Source organism: Sinocyclocheilus anshuiensis, unplaced genomic scaffold (assembly GCF_001515605.1).
Source record: "Sinocyclocheilus anshuiensis isolate Anshui unplaced genomic scaffold, SAMN03320099.WGS_v1.1 scaffold1163, whole genome shotgun sequence".
NCBI classification, from domain to species: Eukaryota; Metazoa; Chordata; class Actinopteri; order Cypriniformes; family Cyprinidae; genus Sinocyclocheilus; species Sinocyclocheilus anshuiensis.
The window spans coordinates 903,153-923,647 of record NW_015544295.1 but is presented as its reverse complement, the minus strand read 5'-3'; the positions used below and the strand labels follow the sequence as shown (position 1 = coordinate 923,647).

The following is a 20,495-nucleotide window of genomic DNA, read 5'->3' as shown; positions in this document are numbered from 1 at the left end:
TTTTTTGACAGCAGATTTAAAAGCGATTCTCATTACAAAATTGGAGAGATTATTCTCTCCGAAGCATGCAGCGGCTAGTTATCAAGTTTCAACAATTTTTACTCACATTTGCTGCTTTGCGATTGTTAATTTTGGACCCTGGCTGAGATTGTAAAGGTGTCCCACATACACAGTTGCTAGATGGCGCTGCTTATGCTGTGCTATTGGAAGCTATGGTATCCATGTATGAAATGCATTTTAAATGTATTTGAAAATGCAGCATTTTTCCCTCCAATTGCACAGTTCACATGGGTAATGCTTTAAGTTGGTAAATGTTTGTAACATTCATATGTTGTTTACAGTCAGTTTTCATTTCCCTATGCACAGGACAAAACACATTAAAAAAAAAAGCGCCACACAGTCATATGCACAGTACCACACATGGGAGTTGCAAGTGTGAAATATATTTGCTCTCTATTTGCGCTTTCTCCTGCACTCTAAAAGCCACATGATTACTCAAATGACAACAAACAGCAAACAAAATCATTCATAACCTCTCAAAACAACAGCAGCTCTTCCCGTAGCCTTAAATGACAACTCTAATTTCACAGCACCTGCAGATGGAGAGAGAGAGAGCGAGCGACTCTTTATAGTCAGTGAGAAGCAGACAGCACAAAGAGACAGCAACCCACTGACAGCAAGTTAATGAACTCCAAACACGTTAATGGACCTTCAGCAATTACAGCAATTGAGGAATTACAGAGGTTTAAAAGTGGCTGGATGCTGCACATGTAGTTCAGGAGCGACGGGCTTTATAACGAGAGGGTGTTGGAGCCTAGTGGTTAACAACTAACCACAGAGGTTCAAACTCTGAGTTTACTCACCCTCTTGTCATTTCAAACCTGTATGAGGCTCCGCATCAAAACATGTCTTCATATTTTGATACAGTTAGGGTTAGATACAGACAAACATTGTTAATCCCTGCAGTAGTACTAGATACAATTTCCAACCTCATCCATTTTTGGTTTCTGACTTGCAAACCTAATTAACCGATTAGATCAAAAGAGAGATTCGTTGGCGAAACTGGCATCGCCATTTCCGATTCTAAACAGCTGATAGAAAATGCACACAACATGATTGCTGAAATATTGTCAAGCAAAATGATTCTTAGGTTTGTACACGGTCATCTCCAATATCAGACAAGGATTTATCAGTAACATTTTATATCAGTTACAGTATTTAAGTGCGACTCGTGCCTCAGTAAACAAGCGTCTAACGACATCCCAGGTTCACACTGTTCTTTTCCATTCAATGAAAGTGGTTGAGAACTATGGAAGCCATTTCTGCCACTGAAAAAAATTAAAAAGGTAACTGCGAGTTTTTATCTCACAAATCTGATGTATGTGATCAAAATCAAAATGTACGAGTTATTCAGTAAGAATTGACTATGGAAGCCATTTCTGCCACTGAAAAAAATTAAAAAGGTAACTGCGAGTTTTTATCTCACAAATCTGATGTATGTGATCAAAATCAAAATGTACGAGTTATTCAGTAAGAGTTTTAAAAAAATTTCAATTCTGGGGGGGGGGGGACATGTTTTTAGAATTGCGAGTTTATATCCCGGAATTCTGAGAAAAACAAAGGTCAGAATTGCAACAAAAAAGTCAGAATTGCGAGATATAACCTCGCAATTATGTGTTATAAAGTCAATATAAACAAGTTTGCATCATGCGATTCTGAGAAAAAAAATCAAAATTTGATCAAATAAATGCAGCCTTGGAGGCATAAGAGATTTTCAAAATCATTTAAACATCTTACCAACCCCAAACTTTTGAATGGAAGTGAATGGTAATGAGATTTTCAGATGTACAGACAAATATTATTGTGCTTTTTGTCATTTTTGGAGCTCGATTCGCTTTCATTATATAGATCAATGTGCATGAAATCTTTTTTTTTTTCCAGAAAAAAAGACACATGGGTTTAGAACAACACAAGGGTGAGTAAATGATGACAGAATCTTGTGCTCCAGGGGAATATATGCCTGTAATAAATGTACCGCAAGTCACTTAGGATAAAATTGTCAGTCAGATGACTGAGTAATCAGTAAAGAAAAAAAAGAAAAAGAGCTTAAACAGCCTCAAATTGGATATCTCAGAGAAAACCTCTGAAATGACACACGTGTGTTATGATTGTGCAGTGACTGATTGTGTGACTGTGACTGAATTCAGTCAGGTTTGTTAGTGCTCTGCAGTATATCACATACACTGAAGCATTTGTGATGAGCACCCTCCACCCACTCAGTCTCTCTCTCTCTCTCAAACCAATGCATGAACCCACGCTTCCCACCAATAGGCGCATTTCCTGTTTCATTGCTTGCTTCAGAGCAAGACGACTTCTGAGGTAAACAACAAAGACGGGAGACCTGTTGAATAAACAAACCGCCTCAAACAGTCTGCGGAAAGAGGATGTGTTCAATTTTAGTGATTCTTTATTAATGCTGTGAGCAGGTCAGAGAGTAACCGTCCTCGTCTTAGGGGCCATTTACACGACAAAGTTTTCAGCCAAAAACGGGAAACTTTTTATGTGTTTTGCCTGTTTGTTTACACGACAACGGCGTTTTGGGGACTGAAAACGCATATTTGTGAAAACGGGTTTCAAAGCGCAAGTTTTGGAAAACGCCACCGTTATCATTTCCGTGTAAACAAACACCCAAAACGGGAATCTTTGAAAACGGTGACGTCATGCGCAGTACGTGTTAGGTTTTTTTTTTTTGTAGTACATGTTAGGTATGTAGACATGCGCAGTACGTGTCGATTTTAAAGGCAAGCGCAAACAAACATACACAACAATGGTGGAGTACATGGTACTGTTGTTGCTGCTCAAGTTTGCTAACGCTTCTTCAGCGAAGTGTGGATTTACTTCACCAATATTACAACCAACAGCAGAGACGCATCATATACAACATATAATCGTCTCTTCCCTACAGGTACTGTTTACTTACAAGGTGACAGCACCAACTACTGCCCTGGCATACATAATAGAGCGTTTTTGGCCGTTTTCGCGGATATGTGTAAACGCGAATCGTTTTGAAAACGTTGTCATGTATACGTGAAACTTTTTAAAACCGCAAGGGAAAAACTTTTCCGTTTTTGACTACATCGTTGTCGTGTAAACGTAGCCTTATTTTGAGTCAGTGCTGCAGTGAGTGACTGAGAAATCTGAGGCACTTCACAGTGAGAATCAAGAGAGCTGTCTTCAAGATTCAGACCAATGACTCCGGTGATTCATTCAGTCTAATTTGCCAAACTGAGACTTAGGCTTGTGAGACTTGATCTGCTGACTGGCATTTGACAACAGTGTTAATTATGATCTAAAATTGTTTTGCTATAATAAATGCTATTAAAATCATTTCACAAAATAAAGATACAATAGATATTTTATTAAATATCCAAACATATTAAAAATATTTCATTAATCTAAAAATATTTAATACTTTTTTTTTTTTTAAGGTGGGTGTCATATCATGCGATAGCACCCAGGTAAATTCGTCACTAGAGTGCATGCTAGTGACTGAATAAAAACATCTAGACAAATATGGGTTTAAAAGAAATCTTTATTTCATTGTTTTAGTTGAATATCTTAAGCGTGGTTCCGCAGGGATCCATGACTGCAGTGTGGATCCGAGGCCTATAATTAAAAGAAAATGCATTTTTGACGTCTCTTAAATCTTTGTTGGGAATTATGGGAAATGTAGGTTTGGGACGATAGCCTATGTGTGTGTGTGTTGTTAAATGTATAGTTTGTATTTTAATATTCTTATCTTTTTGTTTTTCTTTTGTGGTATATCGTTTTCACTGATATGGGTTTAAAAGAAATCTTTATTTCATTGTTTTAGTTGAATATCTTAAGCGTGGTTCCGCAGGGATCCATGACTGCAGTGTGGATCCGAGACCTATAATTAAAAGAAAATGCATTTTTGACTTCTCTTAAATCTTTGTTGGGAATTATGGGAAATGTAGGTTTGGGACGATAGCCTATGTGTGTGTGTGTGTGTGTTGTTAAATGTATAGTTTGTATTTGAATATTCTTATCTTTTTGTTTTTCTTTTGTGGTATATCGTTTTCACTATTGCTTGTGGTAAATGCGATTTTGCATATTTGGATATATAAATGTTTTTGTGTGATGTAAATAAGTTTGATTTAGAATTGTGTGAGACCCCTGGTACGATAAATGGTTTGGTCTGTTTTGTTAAAAGGGTTTCATTCCCCTTATGGAGTTAGTTCTGGTGAGGGATCCCTGAAGTTAACATCTAAGATCCAGAACTCAGTAACGTGGTGTATATGTTTTTTCCTCTTTCTTTTTTTTATGAGCCATGCAATGAGTCGTAACGAATGATGAACTTTGGCTATTAATAAAATAATATTTTAATGGCTCTACAAATGTCTCCGTATGGAAGAACCCCCACAAGAATGTTACAAAATATTTCTATTTCAAATTAATGCTGTTCATTTAAACTTTCTAGTCATCAACGAACATTGAAAAAAAGTATTACAGTTTTCACAAAAATATTAAGCAACTTTTAAAAACTTTTCAACATTGTTTTCAACATTAATAATAACTTTCAAATAAGGGATCCACACTCGCTGTGTCTTCTTAAAGACTTGTAATTTATTTTAAATTTGCAACAGAGCAATCAACAAGCCGAAACAAATATTAATAATAATAATAAATGTTTCTTGAGCACCAAATCAGCATATCAAAATTATTTCTGAAGGATCATGGGACGCTGAAGACTGGAGTAATGATGCTGACAATTCAGCTTTTGCAAATTATTTTTTACAATATATTACAATAGAAATTTTTTCTTTTAAATTGTAATAATATTTCACAATATTACAGTTTTTACTATATTTTTGATCAAATAAAATCAGCCTTGATGAGCGTAAGAGACTTCAAAAACATAAAAATATCTAAAAACCCAAAATGTTTGAAAAGTTCTGTGTGATTATAGTTCCTTATAGTTTTACTCCCGAAAGTCTTTTTTTTTGTACATTGTAATATTTAAGATTTTTTTTTTATAATTTTGAGAATTGTTTATTTTGTGAAATATGTGAAACACATAAAACAGTCAGAAATAAATAAAAGTACAAAAGCACACCTAAACAACCCTTTATTTTACTTTACTTATTTTTTAAGTAATTCTGTAATTTGTAGGGATGTAACAATATCAAAATCTCACGATACAATAATAACACGATATGAAGTCCACAATACGGTATTTATTGTGATATTTAAAAAAAAAAGACAAATGAAAAATTGGGGGGAAAAAATACATTTTTTAACATTTTAAAGTTAAATTATTCTATCTAATGCACTTTGAGTGTTCAAAATTAAGAGCTGCAACCCATGTACTTAACTAAGAAAACTTAAGTCAGAAAAAAGTCAGTGAATTGACTTGTACCTTAACTTTAAAGGGGACTCAACCCTCTTTTTATTTGTGGTATACTGTCTCAGTCTAAATTACATTCACACTGGTGTTTTAGGAAGCCAAACAAATTAGAATATAATAATAATAATAATAACAACAACGACAGTAATAGTCATACATTGTGAAACAATTGCACTGTAAAATAAATGAAAATGAATATTTCGTAGGTATATTATTTTTGCTTTACACTACAGTAGGGAAATTACAATACTTCTTTCCTAATTTCTACACTTGAAAGAGATATTTTGAAGTTGGACTGCATTTAAACTGCTAGCTGTCAGCAATTCATACTGCACTTTTAAGCTTTTATTTTGACGGAAACGACAGTAGAGCTTTTATTTTGAAGGAAAACTCCAGCTTCAGTGAAAACAGGCTTACAAAAACGCGTCTCACAACAAATCTAGTGAAATGCTGTAATCATCTGCCTTGAAAATAAAGCATAACGGTGGCTCTTGCGTTCCCAAACGCGCGCTAAACTCGCAGCACGTGCAATAAACGAGTTTACTGCAGTCATTCACTGTGAACAGAGCCGTTCTGAGGAGCGGAAAACACCGGATTGTGATCGCCTCAACAATGTGCACGCTTCGCTTTAAAACACGCAGCAAAAACTTGATGAAGGAATTAAGCCATATTGTGCTTTCGGTTTTAGTTCGTTTGACAGATGCTGTGCCAAAGCATAACAGCCGAAAACACAACTTTAAAGATCTTTTATGTTAGAATAAGAAGTTTAAATATATTTTAAAAACGACACTTTTTGCTCGGAAGACCTATCGTTTTACCGTCATGTGACCACGATAATATCGAGACAGTTTTGCTATCGCGATATCACAATATTGATAATATCGTTACATCCTAGTAATTTGTCATCTAAAAAGTAATACATTTAAAAAAAAAAATTAGTGATATTTGTTTGTTTCATATAAAATTCCCAATCTCAAAACACAGCACAATATATTTATACAATTTTAAACATCAAAACAATGTTTTTTTCTGCACTGCAGGAAAGACAGATAAAGGTTTTGTACCTGGCATTCAAATTGGGATAAATAGCCCAGATATTATCTTACAACACCAGCCTAATCATATTGATGCAGATGAAAAATAGCAGCGTTATACAGCGCATCCCCAGCTGCAGTGGTGTTTTACACACTAATGGTGGACCAACATGGTCGACCTGTTGGTTATCAGACAGAAAACATTGTAGTAATGGCGCATTAGAGCAAAGTAAGCAGCAGAGGAGATGAACAGATAGCATGAGTGACAGAGATGTGAAATGAAAGTGATTGAATCGGGGGAAGAGGTTGAGGGGGGGCTGGTTGAGTGGGTGAGAGATGCAGAGAGTAAAAGAGAGAGATGAGACACAGCAGGGCCTCTTATATGTTTTGCCCAGGCTAGTTATAGCACACTAATGAATGGCTAATGAAAAGAGAGAACGCTCTCATACAGGAGCGAATGAGAGCTGAACATCAGGCAGATCCGTATGAGTGTCTCTCTAAGAAGAAAACCCAGTCAACATCAATCCTGTCACACACTCTGGAGATGTTTGGAATGCCATACATGTATGATAATGTAAACCTGATAGCCTCAGAAATACTACAGTTACAACTACTGTTACCACAGTCGAACTGTGCATACAAAAGTTTTTTGACAAAAGTAATTTGACAAACAAAAGTTTGTGTTTTTTAAAGTCCCTTATGCTCACCAAGGATGCATCTATTTGATCAAAAATAAATGTTAAAACTGCATTATTGTGAAATATTATTACAATTTAAAATAACTGGTTTCTATTTGAATATGTTGTAAAATGTAATTTATTCATTTGATACAAAGCTGAATTTTCAGCATCATGACTCCAGTCTTCAGTATCACATGATTCTTCAGAATTCATTCTAATAAGCTGGTTTTCTACTCAAGAAACAATTAGTATTATCAAAAAATGGCAAAAACAGTTACATTATTTCAGGATTCTTTGATGAATCGAAAGTAAAACAAAAAACACAACAGCATAATTTTTTAAAAAGAAATCTTTTGTAACATTATAAATGTATTTACTGTGACTTTTGATAAGTTTAATACGCCCTAAATGATAAGATCCAAACATTTTCAAATTATACAAATATGCTAATATATTAAAATAATACAAAATACCACCAGAAACTGAATATTCATATAATATTAACATATTAGTATTATATAAATACAAACAAAGACTAATATAATTTTTTTGTCATGTATCCATAATTAACAGTTCAGTGCCAAGAATTTCCATTTCTATTCATCACAACAAACCATGTATTTAAATATTTGAATGTTTAATTTGCATACTGCATACAGTTGTGTAAGCCATTTTTAAAAAAATAGTAGTTAGTATTTGGTATTTAGTGAGTATGCAGTAACTATTCCTTACCAAATACAACCTCTGTTTCTCTCTTTGTGCTGCTCAACAGAAGTTTTTATAATTTGAACAGTGAGGAATACTAGCAAAAGGTGCATAATGAATGCATTTCATAAATGGCTCAGAAAAGAGTGTGTGTGTGTGTGTGGGAGGGATGGGAGAGAGAAACCTAAAAGAGAGAGAAAGGGGCAGCACCACAGCCAAATGTGAAAACATCCAGAGAGTCTGCTGTGTTTCCAATGGAGTGAGCAGAGGAGAGAATATTGGATTTGCATTCCAGAGGGAAGTTATTTCCTGCTGTGAGACAGAGAGAGTCTGTGCGTCCTACCTGTCTTTGTGCCGACGTCGCCATCTGAATCTGGCAGAACTTAACAGCTTGATCCAATGCTACATCCTCATCCACCTACAGAGAGACAGAAAGTATGAGAAATAACATTAGTGGAGTTATTTATCATAATCATCAGACACAGCAACACAAAAACAGCCACTAGAATTGACTTGCTTTTTTCACATATTAGGCATTTTAATGCGGTCTCATGTCATGTTTACAATAATTTAGAGTTTATAACCAGAAAAACCATTCACACAATAATTCAGAAACTCATATAAAAGGCCTGATGTCTCCTACTTGACTGTTGCTATGTTATGTCAAAGCAGCCTCAACAGTTCAAAGCAGTCAATTTCTGTCATTTGATTGTAGTCAGTGTTGTTAACTTGTTGCAAAAGGATAAATTAGTGAATTAATGCACCGATTAAATAGTCTACTGTCATATAAACACCAAAAGTGCACATGGATCAATTTTTTTAGCATTATAAGCCTTGGCATAGGAATAAATAATTTCTGTGTCTGATGATGTAGTTCAGAGCAGAATCATCTTGTCAATTATGGTAATTCAAACACAAAATGACCAAGATAAGAAAAAAAAATCCAGAATTTTAGAGCGAAAATACAAATAAAAGAGCTTGATGTAGACATACTCGTCCACAATCGCAAACCTAGACACATAAGCACTTTAACACGTGACTGCCCATGTTTATATATAAACGTCCATTCAGTAATATGACAGAGACGCTGAGGTCAGTGAATCATTCAGCGAGGTCATTGACATAGAAAAGGTCAGGTTCACATACAACTAAATTACCACCAATTTAGTGCAAGTAACATTAAATTAGAAGTCGTCAAAAAGAGACAGTTATTTTTCAGGATTCTTTGATGAATAGAAAGTTCAAAAGAGCAGTGTTACTCAACTGTATTTGAAGAGAACAAACCTCATTGGTACTAAACGTATTATACCAATTAAGAGAGTGGTCAAGGAATGGTCTGTGGAGGAAAGAGACATGCTAATGGACTGTTTAGAGGCTACCGATTGGTCTGTTTTTAAAGAGTCATGTTTTGATTATATACTTTCAAGTCTCAAAACAATTAGTGTGGGGGCCCCACAAGGATGTGTACTGTCACCATTATTGTACTCTGTATACACTAATGATTGTGTTTCACATTGTAAATCAGTGCAAATTTTTTAAGTTTGCAGATGATACTACATTGGTTTAATAACAAATAATAACGAATCGGACTATAGAAGGGAGGTTTCTACACTGTTTGAATGGAGTTGTACTCATAATTTGAAGGTGAATGTCCTAAAAACAAAGGAAATGGTGTTTGATTTCAGACGGAAGACAAATGCTGTTTTGCCATTGACTATTAATAGTCAGGACATTGAAAATGTTCAATGTTTTAAGTTTCTCGGGACTATTATCTCTGCAACGTTAAAGTGGGACGACAACCTAAGAGGCATTATTAAAAAATCTCATCAAAAGCTTTTTTTTCTTAAGACAGCTTAAAAAGTTTGGCGTATCTAAAGTTGGTATGTTAAATTTTTATAGAGCTGTCATTGAAAGCGTGCTGACTTTCTCACTTATAGTGTGGTTTGGCAGCTCCACAGTTCAGCAGAGAAGTCAGATTGGTAACATAACTCGGGTTGCTTCGAAAATTATTGGTTGTGATCTTCCCACTATTGATGAGATCTATGTTTCACTTTTGCAGAAAAAAGGTTTAACAATCCTGAAAGATCCCTTACATCCAGCCAGACACCTCTTTACGCCTCTTCCTTCAGGCAGACGCCTTAGAGCAATTAAAACTAAGTCTACACGTTTTTTGAACAGCACTTATTGTAGGATTGTTCGTGCTCTTAATTCCTCTGGTGTCTATGCATCTGTATTTCACTCCTTATAACTGATAGGACATAGATAGTTGTGTATGTGTATGTATTTATATATTGTATGTATTTTAATGTTTGTTATTATTGTTGATGAGCTCACCAAGCAAAATTCCAAACAACTAGGGTGTTTGGCAATAAATAAATAAATAAATAAATAATAATGGTTCTCAAATGTCAAGCAAGCACTTTTGAGCTTCCTTTTACCATACTTGGTGCGTTTCAATGATGGGTTTAGAAAAACATAAAAATGAGTAAATTATGACAGAATTCACATTTTTGGACTAACTTTTAAGTTTCCGTCTATTTGTTACACAAATCTATTATATCAAATATATTATATAATCTATAAATCCTTTTGATTTATTCCCCATTTCAGTTTTAATTTATTATTATTTATTTATTTATTTCATTTTTCTGGATTCCAGAAAAATTCTGTTTTAATGGTTAAATTAGAAAATATTAATGCAAAAAAAGAAATTCACTGAATTTTTTTCAAAATCAGTTTTATTTTTATCGAATTCTGTGTTTTCCATTAATTTTCTGAATTCCATTTTAATGGTTTCGTTAAATTTTAATAATAAAAAACATCTTTAATTAATTGACATTATTTAAAAATATATTTATTTCATTTTTCAGAAATACTGTGTTATGTACTTAAATTTTTCTGGTAAACAAATTCTAGTAAACAAATTTTTCTGGTAAATATTCCTTAAAAATAAGGCTTTAATAATACTTTTATTAGTAGTAGTACTATCATTATATTTAAGTATTTCGGTCACAGTTTCTTCAAGTTAACTTTGGCAACTTTTATTTTGACAGGTTGCTGTGAAGACCTTTAAATTTCTGTATGTATATGATATGATGATAGTTTTACTCAAAAGAAAAGGTAAAATGCTAATAAAGTGACTCTCTCAGGAGTTCTACAGATTATGTTCATATCCTCATATATTTAGGCGGCACAGGCTGAAACTGCGCGTCTGCACCATCATTCAGTCACAAAGAGATGCAGAACATGCAGGATTCATATTTAAATAATATTTTTGCAGCATTATATTCACAGACACTAGTCCGTAACGCATTTTGATTTAAGCATACTGATTTTGTATTTATTCATCCAAAAATTTGGCAAATTCCGTGACATTCCACATAATACAATAAATTCCATTTTTATGACTGGATTCCGTGTTTTCTGCATCATGGAAATCACAGGGCCCTATCAATTGCTTGAAAGCTTTAGTTAGCTTGGAAAAGAACAATCTTTTGTGTTTCACAGAAGAAAAAAATTATACATGTTTGGAACGACATGACGATGACTAAACTGCATAACTCCCGTTTTTAGGTGAACAACCACTTAACTGTTCTTTTATCCTGTTAAAACTATCTAATACTAATACTTGGTACCTAAAGCACTAAAAATGAGCTTGACTTTACAAAGGGTGTTAATGAACATCTGACTGAATTTTGAAGGCAAACATCGAAAGTCCACTCCAGAAAACAACCCCCAGAAACAGTCCTATCACTCATTAGCCAGTGCCTGTGTGAAAGCCAAGTGAGCAGCTAAAAAAGCTCTCAGAAATCAGTTGATGATGATTTCTGGAAGAAGAGACCCACGCTAATGAAGGACCATAATCAGATCATCTACAAATATGGAATAAAAAGCAGCATGCACACACATACACAGGTCCCGAGAGGATGCAGTAGGAACAAAGAATCGCTACCAGTGCTATGATATGCCAAAATGGACAGATGGAGTTATGGAGTCCTGAAAATGAACAAGCCAAACAAAGTTCTGTCTGTACAAAACTTAAACAAATAAAATATGCTAGTTTAAAGCGGTATAAACAAAACCAACCATCAGATTGCTTCAGAAGTCATATGTACTACTTTTAGCAGTTTTTTTTTTTTTCACCATTCTGGACCCAGACCTAGTCATTCTCACAGAATTTTTTTTTCAGAATTTCTTATTTTCATACAAGTCATACAAGTTCAGAACATGACAGAGTAAATGATGACAAGTGTTTCATTTTCAGGTGAACTAGCCCTTTAAAATATGGCTGATTAGACAAGTTCTGAAGCTCTTATTGATTTTTTTAGATCCTCCCAAATTTGACACACAGAGGCAGACGGGCTATAGAACAAAATGACCTAAATAGACTTCTGCTGTTGTGCTTGTGGTCATGGCAACCGGAGGAGCCGGCTGAAATCGGGCATCCCTGGTGTCTGTTTTATGTCAGATAGTTAGAGTATGGTGCTCTCTTTTTTAATAGCGTTTGGGAGAGAGAAAGTCGACAACGTCTTCACTAATACATAATCTAATTTTCAAGACTGAAAACAACCAAATTCCTTTAAATAAAGTATCAGGAAACTATACTAAAGCCATACCGTGGATGCATTTAGCATACTTGCTAATGCTGATCCACCTTAAGTTGTCCTAAACTTAATCTAGCAGTGTGTAGAGTTCATAGGCGCAGTTTTTTTTTTTTGCTGGTGTGCATGTGTGTGTGAGTTAACTGTTAGGACTTGTTCCTCCGGTTGGTGTGGTGTGAGATTTCAGACGTATGAGTCAAAACACTGCACAACAACCTCGACACCGCACACCACTCAGATGCACAAGGCAACACTCAGCACACACACGACATACAGATCTCACAGTTTGAGCGGTTAAAAACAACAACCAGCCTGACACGCGTCAGTGTAACTGTATAAACAACATTACCAATCAAAGGACCGGACACATACTCATTCTTCATTATTTATACGTTTTAAAATAAATAAAAATACTGATAAATCATATGTAAGCACAATTTCAATTTCAAAGATTTTTAAGTTCATGAAACATGAATTTAGTGAAGTGTGTGAACTGATTCTAGCCTTTTGTCCTCTTGCATTAATGACAAACTTTTTTCCAAAACTATTTAAAGCTGCTTTGACACAATCAGTATTCTATAAAGCGTTAAATAAATTAAGGCAAAGGTGGCTGACTGCTTTTTGAGAACTGACCTGAAAATGAAATTTAAACTTGTAAACCTTCAATGGTTTGGAGCACAGACTTAAGTTAAGTGGTCTCTTTTTAAAGAAGACCCTTGGCAGATTATTGCTGAAGTGAAAAATGTTTAAAAAGTGAAACTTTAAAAAAAAAAAAAAAAAGTTATGGAAGTTTATGTTTATTATTATGAAAAATGCACAAAAATACTATTATAAAACTTTGTATGAAATATATATTTGCCAAAACATGTTTTACAAAAATCTAAACAAGTTGTGTTGGAAATTTGAGGTTCATATCGCAAAAAATTAGCTTTCAATAAGATTTGTTTGGGTGCAGTACCAAATTTTTCCACTAGCTGAAATTTGATTCTCATTCTATTCCATTGCCACCGCAAGGAGTACAAGTCGGACTATTTTTTCAGAACTATTTAACCTTTTTGAATTATGGTCATGATTTTTATTTATTTTTAATGTATTTTTTCATACCATTCCGATGAATTAAAACATTACAAAAAAACAAACAAACAGAAAATGGCAGAACACCAGAGGGTTAATACCACAGACCTCTTAAGGTATGGTCACATTTACCACTGTCTGGAAAATGTTCGTGAGCGAATTTTCGCTAATGTGACCGCACCTAGACTTCCTGTCTGTTTTCTTACAAGCATTAGCATTTAGCTATATTCATTCATTTACAAGCTTTCTACAACCAAATAGACCAAAAGAGAACAATCACACACCCTTCCTCTTCTTCACCACAAGGGTTCATGGGAAAAATTAGTCCAAAAGCATAAACGGACGCATATTTCTTTAGATTCTGTTGGACATGGTGTGTCGATACACTTATGCATGGTGATTGCATACTACACAGTACAGAGCATGCAGCTCAGGATGCGGCCATGCTCTTTCTATATGATCAGCACAGAATAAGCTTTATGATGATTGCATCTCTGCAGCCGACATTACCAGAGAAAGCAGTGGCAGAGTGGGAGAGATGTTTCATGATGGTTAATCTCAGGGTCTGTAGCTGCTTAATCCAGGACTTCCTGGAGCTTAAATGGATGTTTGTGATGTGGATTTAGTATGGGAAAACCTTTAAGGCTCATGATCACATGACATGAATTGACCTCCAAAGTCCAGATATGCTTTCAATGGGACAAATGAACTAAAAGGGTTTCTGTTATAAGTTCCTGCCGCTGTAGGTTTACAGCACACAGACTCATGCAGTGCATTCTGATGGCTTTGATGTCTAATTAAGTAATTTAGTACTGTTTGCAACATTAATTTTCCACAAACTCATTTTTGGTAACACTTAACTTAGTAAATAGTATAATGCACTGTAACACATTATAATATGTCATAAAGACTCAATATTTAACCACTGGCCATTGGCAAGTCCCTGTTCTGTTGGTTTGTAAAATGTTCCTAAAATGGACGCATTTGTGACCCAAAATATTAGTTTGCGGGTCATATTTTTGCTGAGATTGCCACTGTCAACAAATTTACATAAATGAAATAAAAATTTGCATGCAACATATTTTTGCCTGTGTGCTGTGAATAGCAGCCTATCACATCATTTGTTGTGTTGCTGTAATAAAATTAGAAAATATGTAATAAAATTTTATTTTCATTAAAAAGAAAATATAAAAAAAAAAACTTTGCTAGATTCACAATGTTAATAACTGTGGAAACGCATCATCACAGTCTGTAAAAAAGGGTCAAGAGGTTTTTTTCTCCACTATGATACCAGGACAGTTACATTTTTAATTCATAAGCACACCATATTCATCAATTCAAAACATATTCATCAAAGGAGAGGTCAATTCACTGGTATGTGAAATGCAGTATGTATGCAGTATTTCACTGGTATGTGAAATTAAAAATCTCTTTTTGAATAAACGAAGAAATCTGGAGAAAAAAAAATAGTTTATTCTAATCGTATGTACTATGTAATTGTGCCATTTTTATGCATAAATTAAATCAAGATGGAATGTTTACCAAAAGTAAAGTCATTTGCAGTTTTTGTGTGGTAGAACTGAATCATCACTGAAGCTATATAAGTGAAATATCACTAATGAGCGCAACACCAATCATAAATGCTAATGACCATTGAAGGCCAGTGATAAAAACATCTGTCCACATGATTGCATGAATAAAGTGTGAGAATGTCATTTCTTTTTTAATTACTGCCAAGTTGAACAGAGTTCAATGTTTGTATTTCCTGTGTGTTTATAACTGTGGTTACCATTATTTATATACAAATAAAGTGGACTGTTAAATTCTTCACGTACAATCTTTCCTCAATCAGCGAGGTAAAGATGGGCCAATTTGACCAGTGAGTCAGTGTCCAGGGGTCACATTAAAATCTCTCTCCTTTCCACTGTCATCTCAATCAGAGATCTGTTCTTCACCAGGTGAATTAGACAGTGCTTCATAACAAACAACCGCAGGAAACAAACACACACAAAAACATGCATAAACACACGCAGAGACAAGCACTACAATTAGACAAACACACACACTCACAGAGCAGATGCAACTACACAGGCAGGGGAAATGAGAGGTGATACACCGTTAGAGAGGTAGAGACTGATAATGGACTAGATGAGATGTGTGTGTGTGTGTGTGAGAGAGAGAGAGAGAGAGAGAGAGAGAGAGAGAGAGAGAGAGAGAGAGAGAGAGAGAGAGAGAGAGAGAGAGAGAGAGAGAGAGAGAGAGAGAGAGAGAGAGAGAGAGAGAGAGAGAGAGAGAGAGAGAGAGAGAGAGAGAGAGAGAGAGAGAGAGAGAGAGAGAGAGAGAGAGAGAGAGAGAGAGAGAGAGAGAGAGAGAGAGAGAGAGAGAGAGAGAGAGAGAGAGAGAGAGAGAGAGAGAGAGAGAGAGAGAGAGAGAGAGAGAGAGAGAGAGAGAGAGTGTGTGTGTGTGTGTGTGTGTGTGTGAGAGAGAGAGAGGGAGTGTGTGTGTGTGTGTGTACTGCCATTTAGAGCCATTAACCTCCTATCCTAATAAGATACTTTAATGGTAACTTTGCTAGTTTGTTTTTTACCTTGACAATTAAATACAGAGTTCAACACTTGATGATGGCATTGGGGGAAAAGGCATAATGAGACATAATAACTTGGTTTTTGTTATTCAAAACAAAGACACATTTCTACAGTAACCTGTCGGGCGTCCTCTGCTTAAAAACACTATGAACTTAACAAGGTGGCACAGAAGATTTTTCAGCGCGCTGGTAGGTGGTTCACAGGGTCTTCTCGATGGGTACTAGTTAGTTACTTACTGGCCCATATCAAAAGAGTCCATGTTGACTGAATTGAATTGAATAATTTAATTTAAATATTCATGGTTATTAAGTTATTAAACAGTAAAAACTTTTACACTTTAAACAGAATTTTTGTAACAATGAAAAATTTAGTATATTGCCGTGTTATACATAATTTAAAATATATAATGTAATATAAAATATGTTTACATTTAAAATATTATTTACATAAAATATTTATTTTAAAGGTTAAATTAAATGAATAGCTAGCTACTTTCATGCGACAAAACCATTTACAATGTTACAAAAAAAACCTGTCACACTAAAGTATCTGATTCTTGACGTATCTAAAAATAAAAAAAATAGTTTTTACTGTCACTTTTGATCAAATTAATCCATGAAGTATTAATTTCTTACTGTACAAATCGTACGCTCTCTCTCTCTCTCTCTCTCTCACACACACACACACACACACACACACACACACAAACATAATTATTCGCCCACTTATATTTGTCATTTACATCAAGGTTTCCCAAACTGGGGTTCATTAAGAAACTGCAGCAGGTTTGTGGGTTTAATGAAAAGATAACTGATAATTGAAATCATAAAAATATAAAATTAAAATAAATCATTTTAAAATAAGTCATATTTTGGTTAACCAACTGAGCGATAATTCAAATGAAATTAATGAGTTCAGTAGTTGATGCAATGTTGAAATGCAGAGAAAGCACTTGAAATTGAAAACAAAATGATGATTTTTGTAAATCCAGTGGTCAAATGTTGTGATAACTATTTATTTATTATTATTATTAGTAGTAGTAGTAGTACTTGACTAGTAACCGGTCTTTGTGTGAATGTCCACAAAACTGAAAGACTTTCTGAAATGTAACTAAGTGGTATTTTATTTTAGAAAGGAACATTTAAACGATGAAAAATAAGAATGAGGGAGAATCTATAAATTCAAAATTATTTATTGCTATTGTGCAAATAATACATAATAATGCAATCAATAAAAAGTAACTTTAGCCTGATTACGAGTATTTTGAAATGCAACAATCTAATTACAAGTACTTGCTTTTACGTAATCCAGATTACATGTAATCAGTTACTACCCAGCACTGTGTACAATATGCTAATATATTCACCATGTATTCAAGGGCATTTGAGGTTCAGTGTGTAATAAAAAGCCAGAAACCAGTCCTTTTAGAACTCACTGATTCTTGGTGAATTCTTATACAATAGCGTACTTGACTCAGCACTACGATGACAAATGTTATGGAGCTCGTGTGCTACACTATCATTAGCTACACCAGTAATTATCCACAGTTCCATTTGTATTCAATTGGCTCTCGCTTGCTTTCCCCAGGGATGCCTTAATGTCTGTATAATATAACATAGTATAGCTCTATCACACTCGCAATACGAATCCCACTTTACAGCCTGCTTCGTGACTAAAATAATTACTTTTACTAGCTGTTTATGCTAAGGCAAGCATTAATATTAATATTGCTCACATTTAGGGTTAGGGAGTTTTGTTCAGATCCTTGTAATAAACGGCAGGTAATTCATCCCGCACCATTTATGCTACTGAAGATTTACACTAAAGGAGGACTTGAGTCATATCTAGAGACCAGAATATCATAGACTCGAACGTGGGCTACACACACACACACACACACACACAAATTACCCAGAACACTTTAGTAACCGCAGATTGGAAAATCACTAGCGATACCCTAGCATTGCAGTGGCACGTTTCACACGTACAAACACCACTTAAGTTTTATTTTCTAGGTTATCTTCCTTGAGTCTGACACCAAGTAAATATTGCCCGAGATGTTTCACTGACAGCAACAAAGCCAACAAGTTTTGTCCTATGCCGTATCAGATTTTTCGGACTTTCCCTCATAAATCTTCTCAGTGTTTTATCTCTGTTTTGTTCAACAAAAGTTGTGGGATTTCCCTGTCACAGTGATTGTACATTTACCTTCTGTCACGACTGTCATGCCACGTCATGTTTGAATGAGAACTGACAATGCAGCAATCAGTCCTAAAAGGGAACTGCGATGTGCGATGTGATGTGCTATAAACGGATAGTTCCGGTCCTTGATCCTGATTGGTTGAGCTGCGTTCGAAGCTGTTGTAAATTACTCTACAAACATACATCTCTTTGTTTCTGTGTATTGCTCGGCAACCACTTTGTTGCAAGTAACCACAACCGTTTTTGAGGAACTGCATTGTTTGGTGGAAGACTACTTTTATTAAAATCATTACATTTGATTTGCTTTGTTTTATTCTGTGAAACCTTGCTACGTATATGGAATAACCGTTTTATAAAAGCAATAAGCCCCGTGAAGCTGTGGTTTACAGTGAATTTATAACAGCTAAGGGGGTTTTAGGCATGACTCCTTAGCCGTTATAAATTCACTGTAAACCATGGCTTCTTGGGGCTTATTGCTTTATTTGCTGATAATGATTTAATTTTATTGGTAACAGCCTACAGCGTCTTATTATTCAAACTCAAGTTATTGATTAAATGTAAGAATTTGATTATGCATACATCTAACAAGGCTAGAAAAATTGTCCTCATAAAGTAAAAAAAAAAAAAGGAAATCAATTTAAGGTGGCAAATGTCACCCCTTAATGAAAGTTAATGTCTATAGATTTTGTCTAATTATTTGTCTAAACAAAATTCCAGGAAAAACTGAGATTTAATTTGGTCAATATCGCACACCCCCAAGCCCTGCTTGCATCTTTTCTTACCTGTTTAATCAGCATGTAGGTCTCGGACATGATCTTCTCGATGCGCCGCAGGTCGTAGGTCATGCCCTTCTGACCTTGCTGCCACACCCTGTACGCATCCAAAAGCAGCGTCTTGCCCGACTCCACGTCATCCAGCAGCTTCCTCTTCCTGTTGGGTCTCTGCTGTGGTCCCACCTCAGGGGTGCTGGGTAGAGGTGTGGGGTTGCTGGCTGTTGGTGTTGTGACCATAGTAAGTGCTCCTTTAGCTGCGTTCACCTGATTCTGTAGCTGCTGCTGTTTTGAGCTAATGCTCAACTCCTCCAGCGATAGCTCAGATACCCGACTGCTCTCTGGGACCTTATCGGCCTCCTCTGTTGCCGATTTATCCACCCCCTGCTCCTGTGGTCTGGTTTCAGCAGGCGTTTGAGGGTCTCTGAATTTTGAGGCACCCGGCCATGATCCAGGGCCAAGCTCCATAGGCTCTGCAAGTGCTGAAGTACCTTCTCTGGGGTGAACGGCGGCCTCTGCCGCCTGAATTAAAGGCTCCAGGGAGAGCTGAAGAGTGGCTGAACATTGCTGAGGTATGCCAGGAGGTCCGGTCTCACTTCCTGTGGCCTTAGGGGTGTCGGGGAGTCCTGCTTTAGGCTGGGTGGCGTGGGAGCATTTGGGGTCCTCCACAGCAGGGGGCTGATTGGACACATCTGCAGTGGTCATTTCACCCATAGAGGTGGTAGACGGTTTAGGGGGATCACTTACCTGAGAAAGAGAATGATACAGATATGATAAGACATCTTCACACAACAAATGTGACAAAGAAACCACATTTAAAGTGGAGAATATAAAGTAACGCATGTAAGTAAGGATGATTCTGCTGACAGAAAGCAAGACGTATGCTAATATATTATGATTAGTGCAAACTTTAAAAAGGCTGTGACACTAGGAGTGAGGAAGGAACATTTTTGCACTACTGGATCTGGTTTAACTCAATGTAAAACGTCTAAAGAAAGAAGCACAGGCTTTAAGTTGAGGGAAGCTCTCACTCTGTTCTTTGAGCAGTCGGGATGGCATTAACTAATGTGTTAGCACAAACATAAGCGTATCCTTGGCTGTCAGATCTGGCTTAAGTCTCAGTTCCCAAACATGGCAGAGTCTCCATAGGAAACACATGCTAGCAAGGCCACTGTTCAGCTTCTATTTCTAAAACAAAAAAATAAAACAAACAAAACAAAACAAAAACCACACATACAAAATAAAAAATAAAATTCTCTAAAAACAAACAAGAAAAAGAACACACAAAAAAAAACAAAAACGGAAAACAAAAATAAAACCTTCTAAAACCAAAACAAAGCAAAACACAAAAAGTTAAAATGAAAAAAGTAGCAGACACACACAAAAACTTAAAAAAAAAAACACCAAAACAAAAGA

At 35.5% G+C, this 20,495-nt stretch overlaps 1 protein-coding gene across 1 annotated transcript in view; it reads right to left on the bottom strand.

The window, feature by feature from the left end:
- Nucleotides 1–20,495, bottom strand: part of LOC107698076 (calcineurin-binding protein cabin-1-like) — a 117,105-nt gene that overhangs the window by 9,196 nt on the left and 87,414 nt on the right. The window contains exons 34-35 of the mRNA XM_016498989.1: nt 19,092–19,826; nt 8,191–8,265 (exon numbers count right to left, since the gene is read on the bottom strand). Of these exons, the coding sequence (XP_016354475.1) occupies nt 8,191–8,265; nt 19,092–19,826 (810 nt within the window). The remainder of the gene's footprint in view (nt 1–8,190; nt 8,266–19,091; nt 19,827–20,495) is intronic.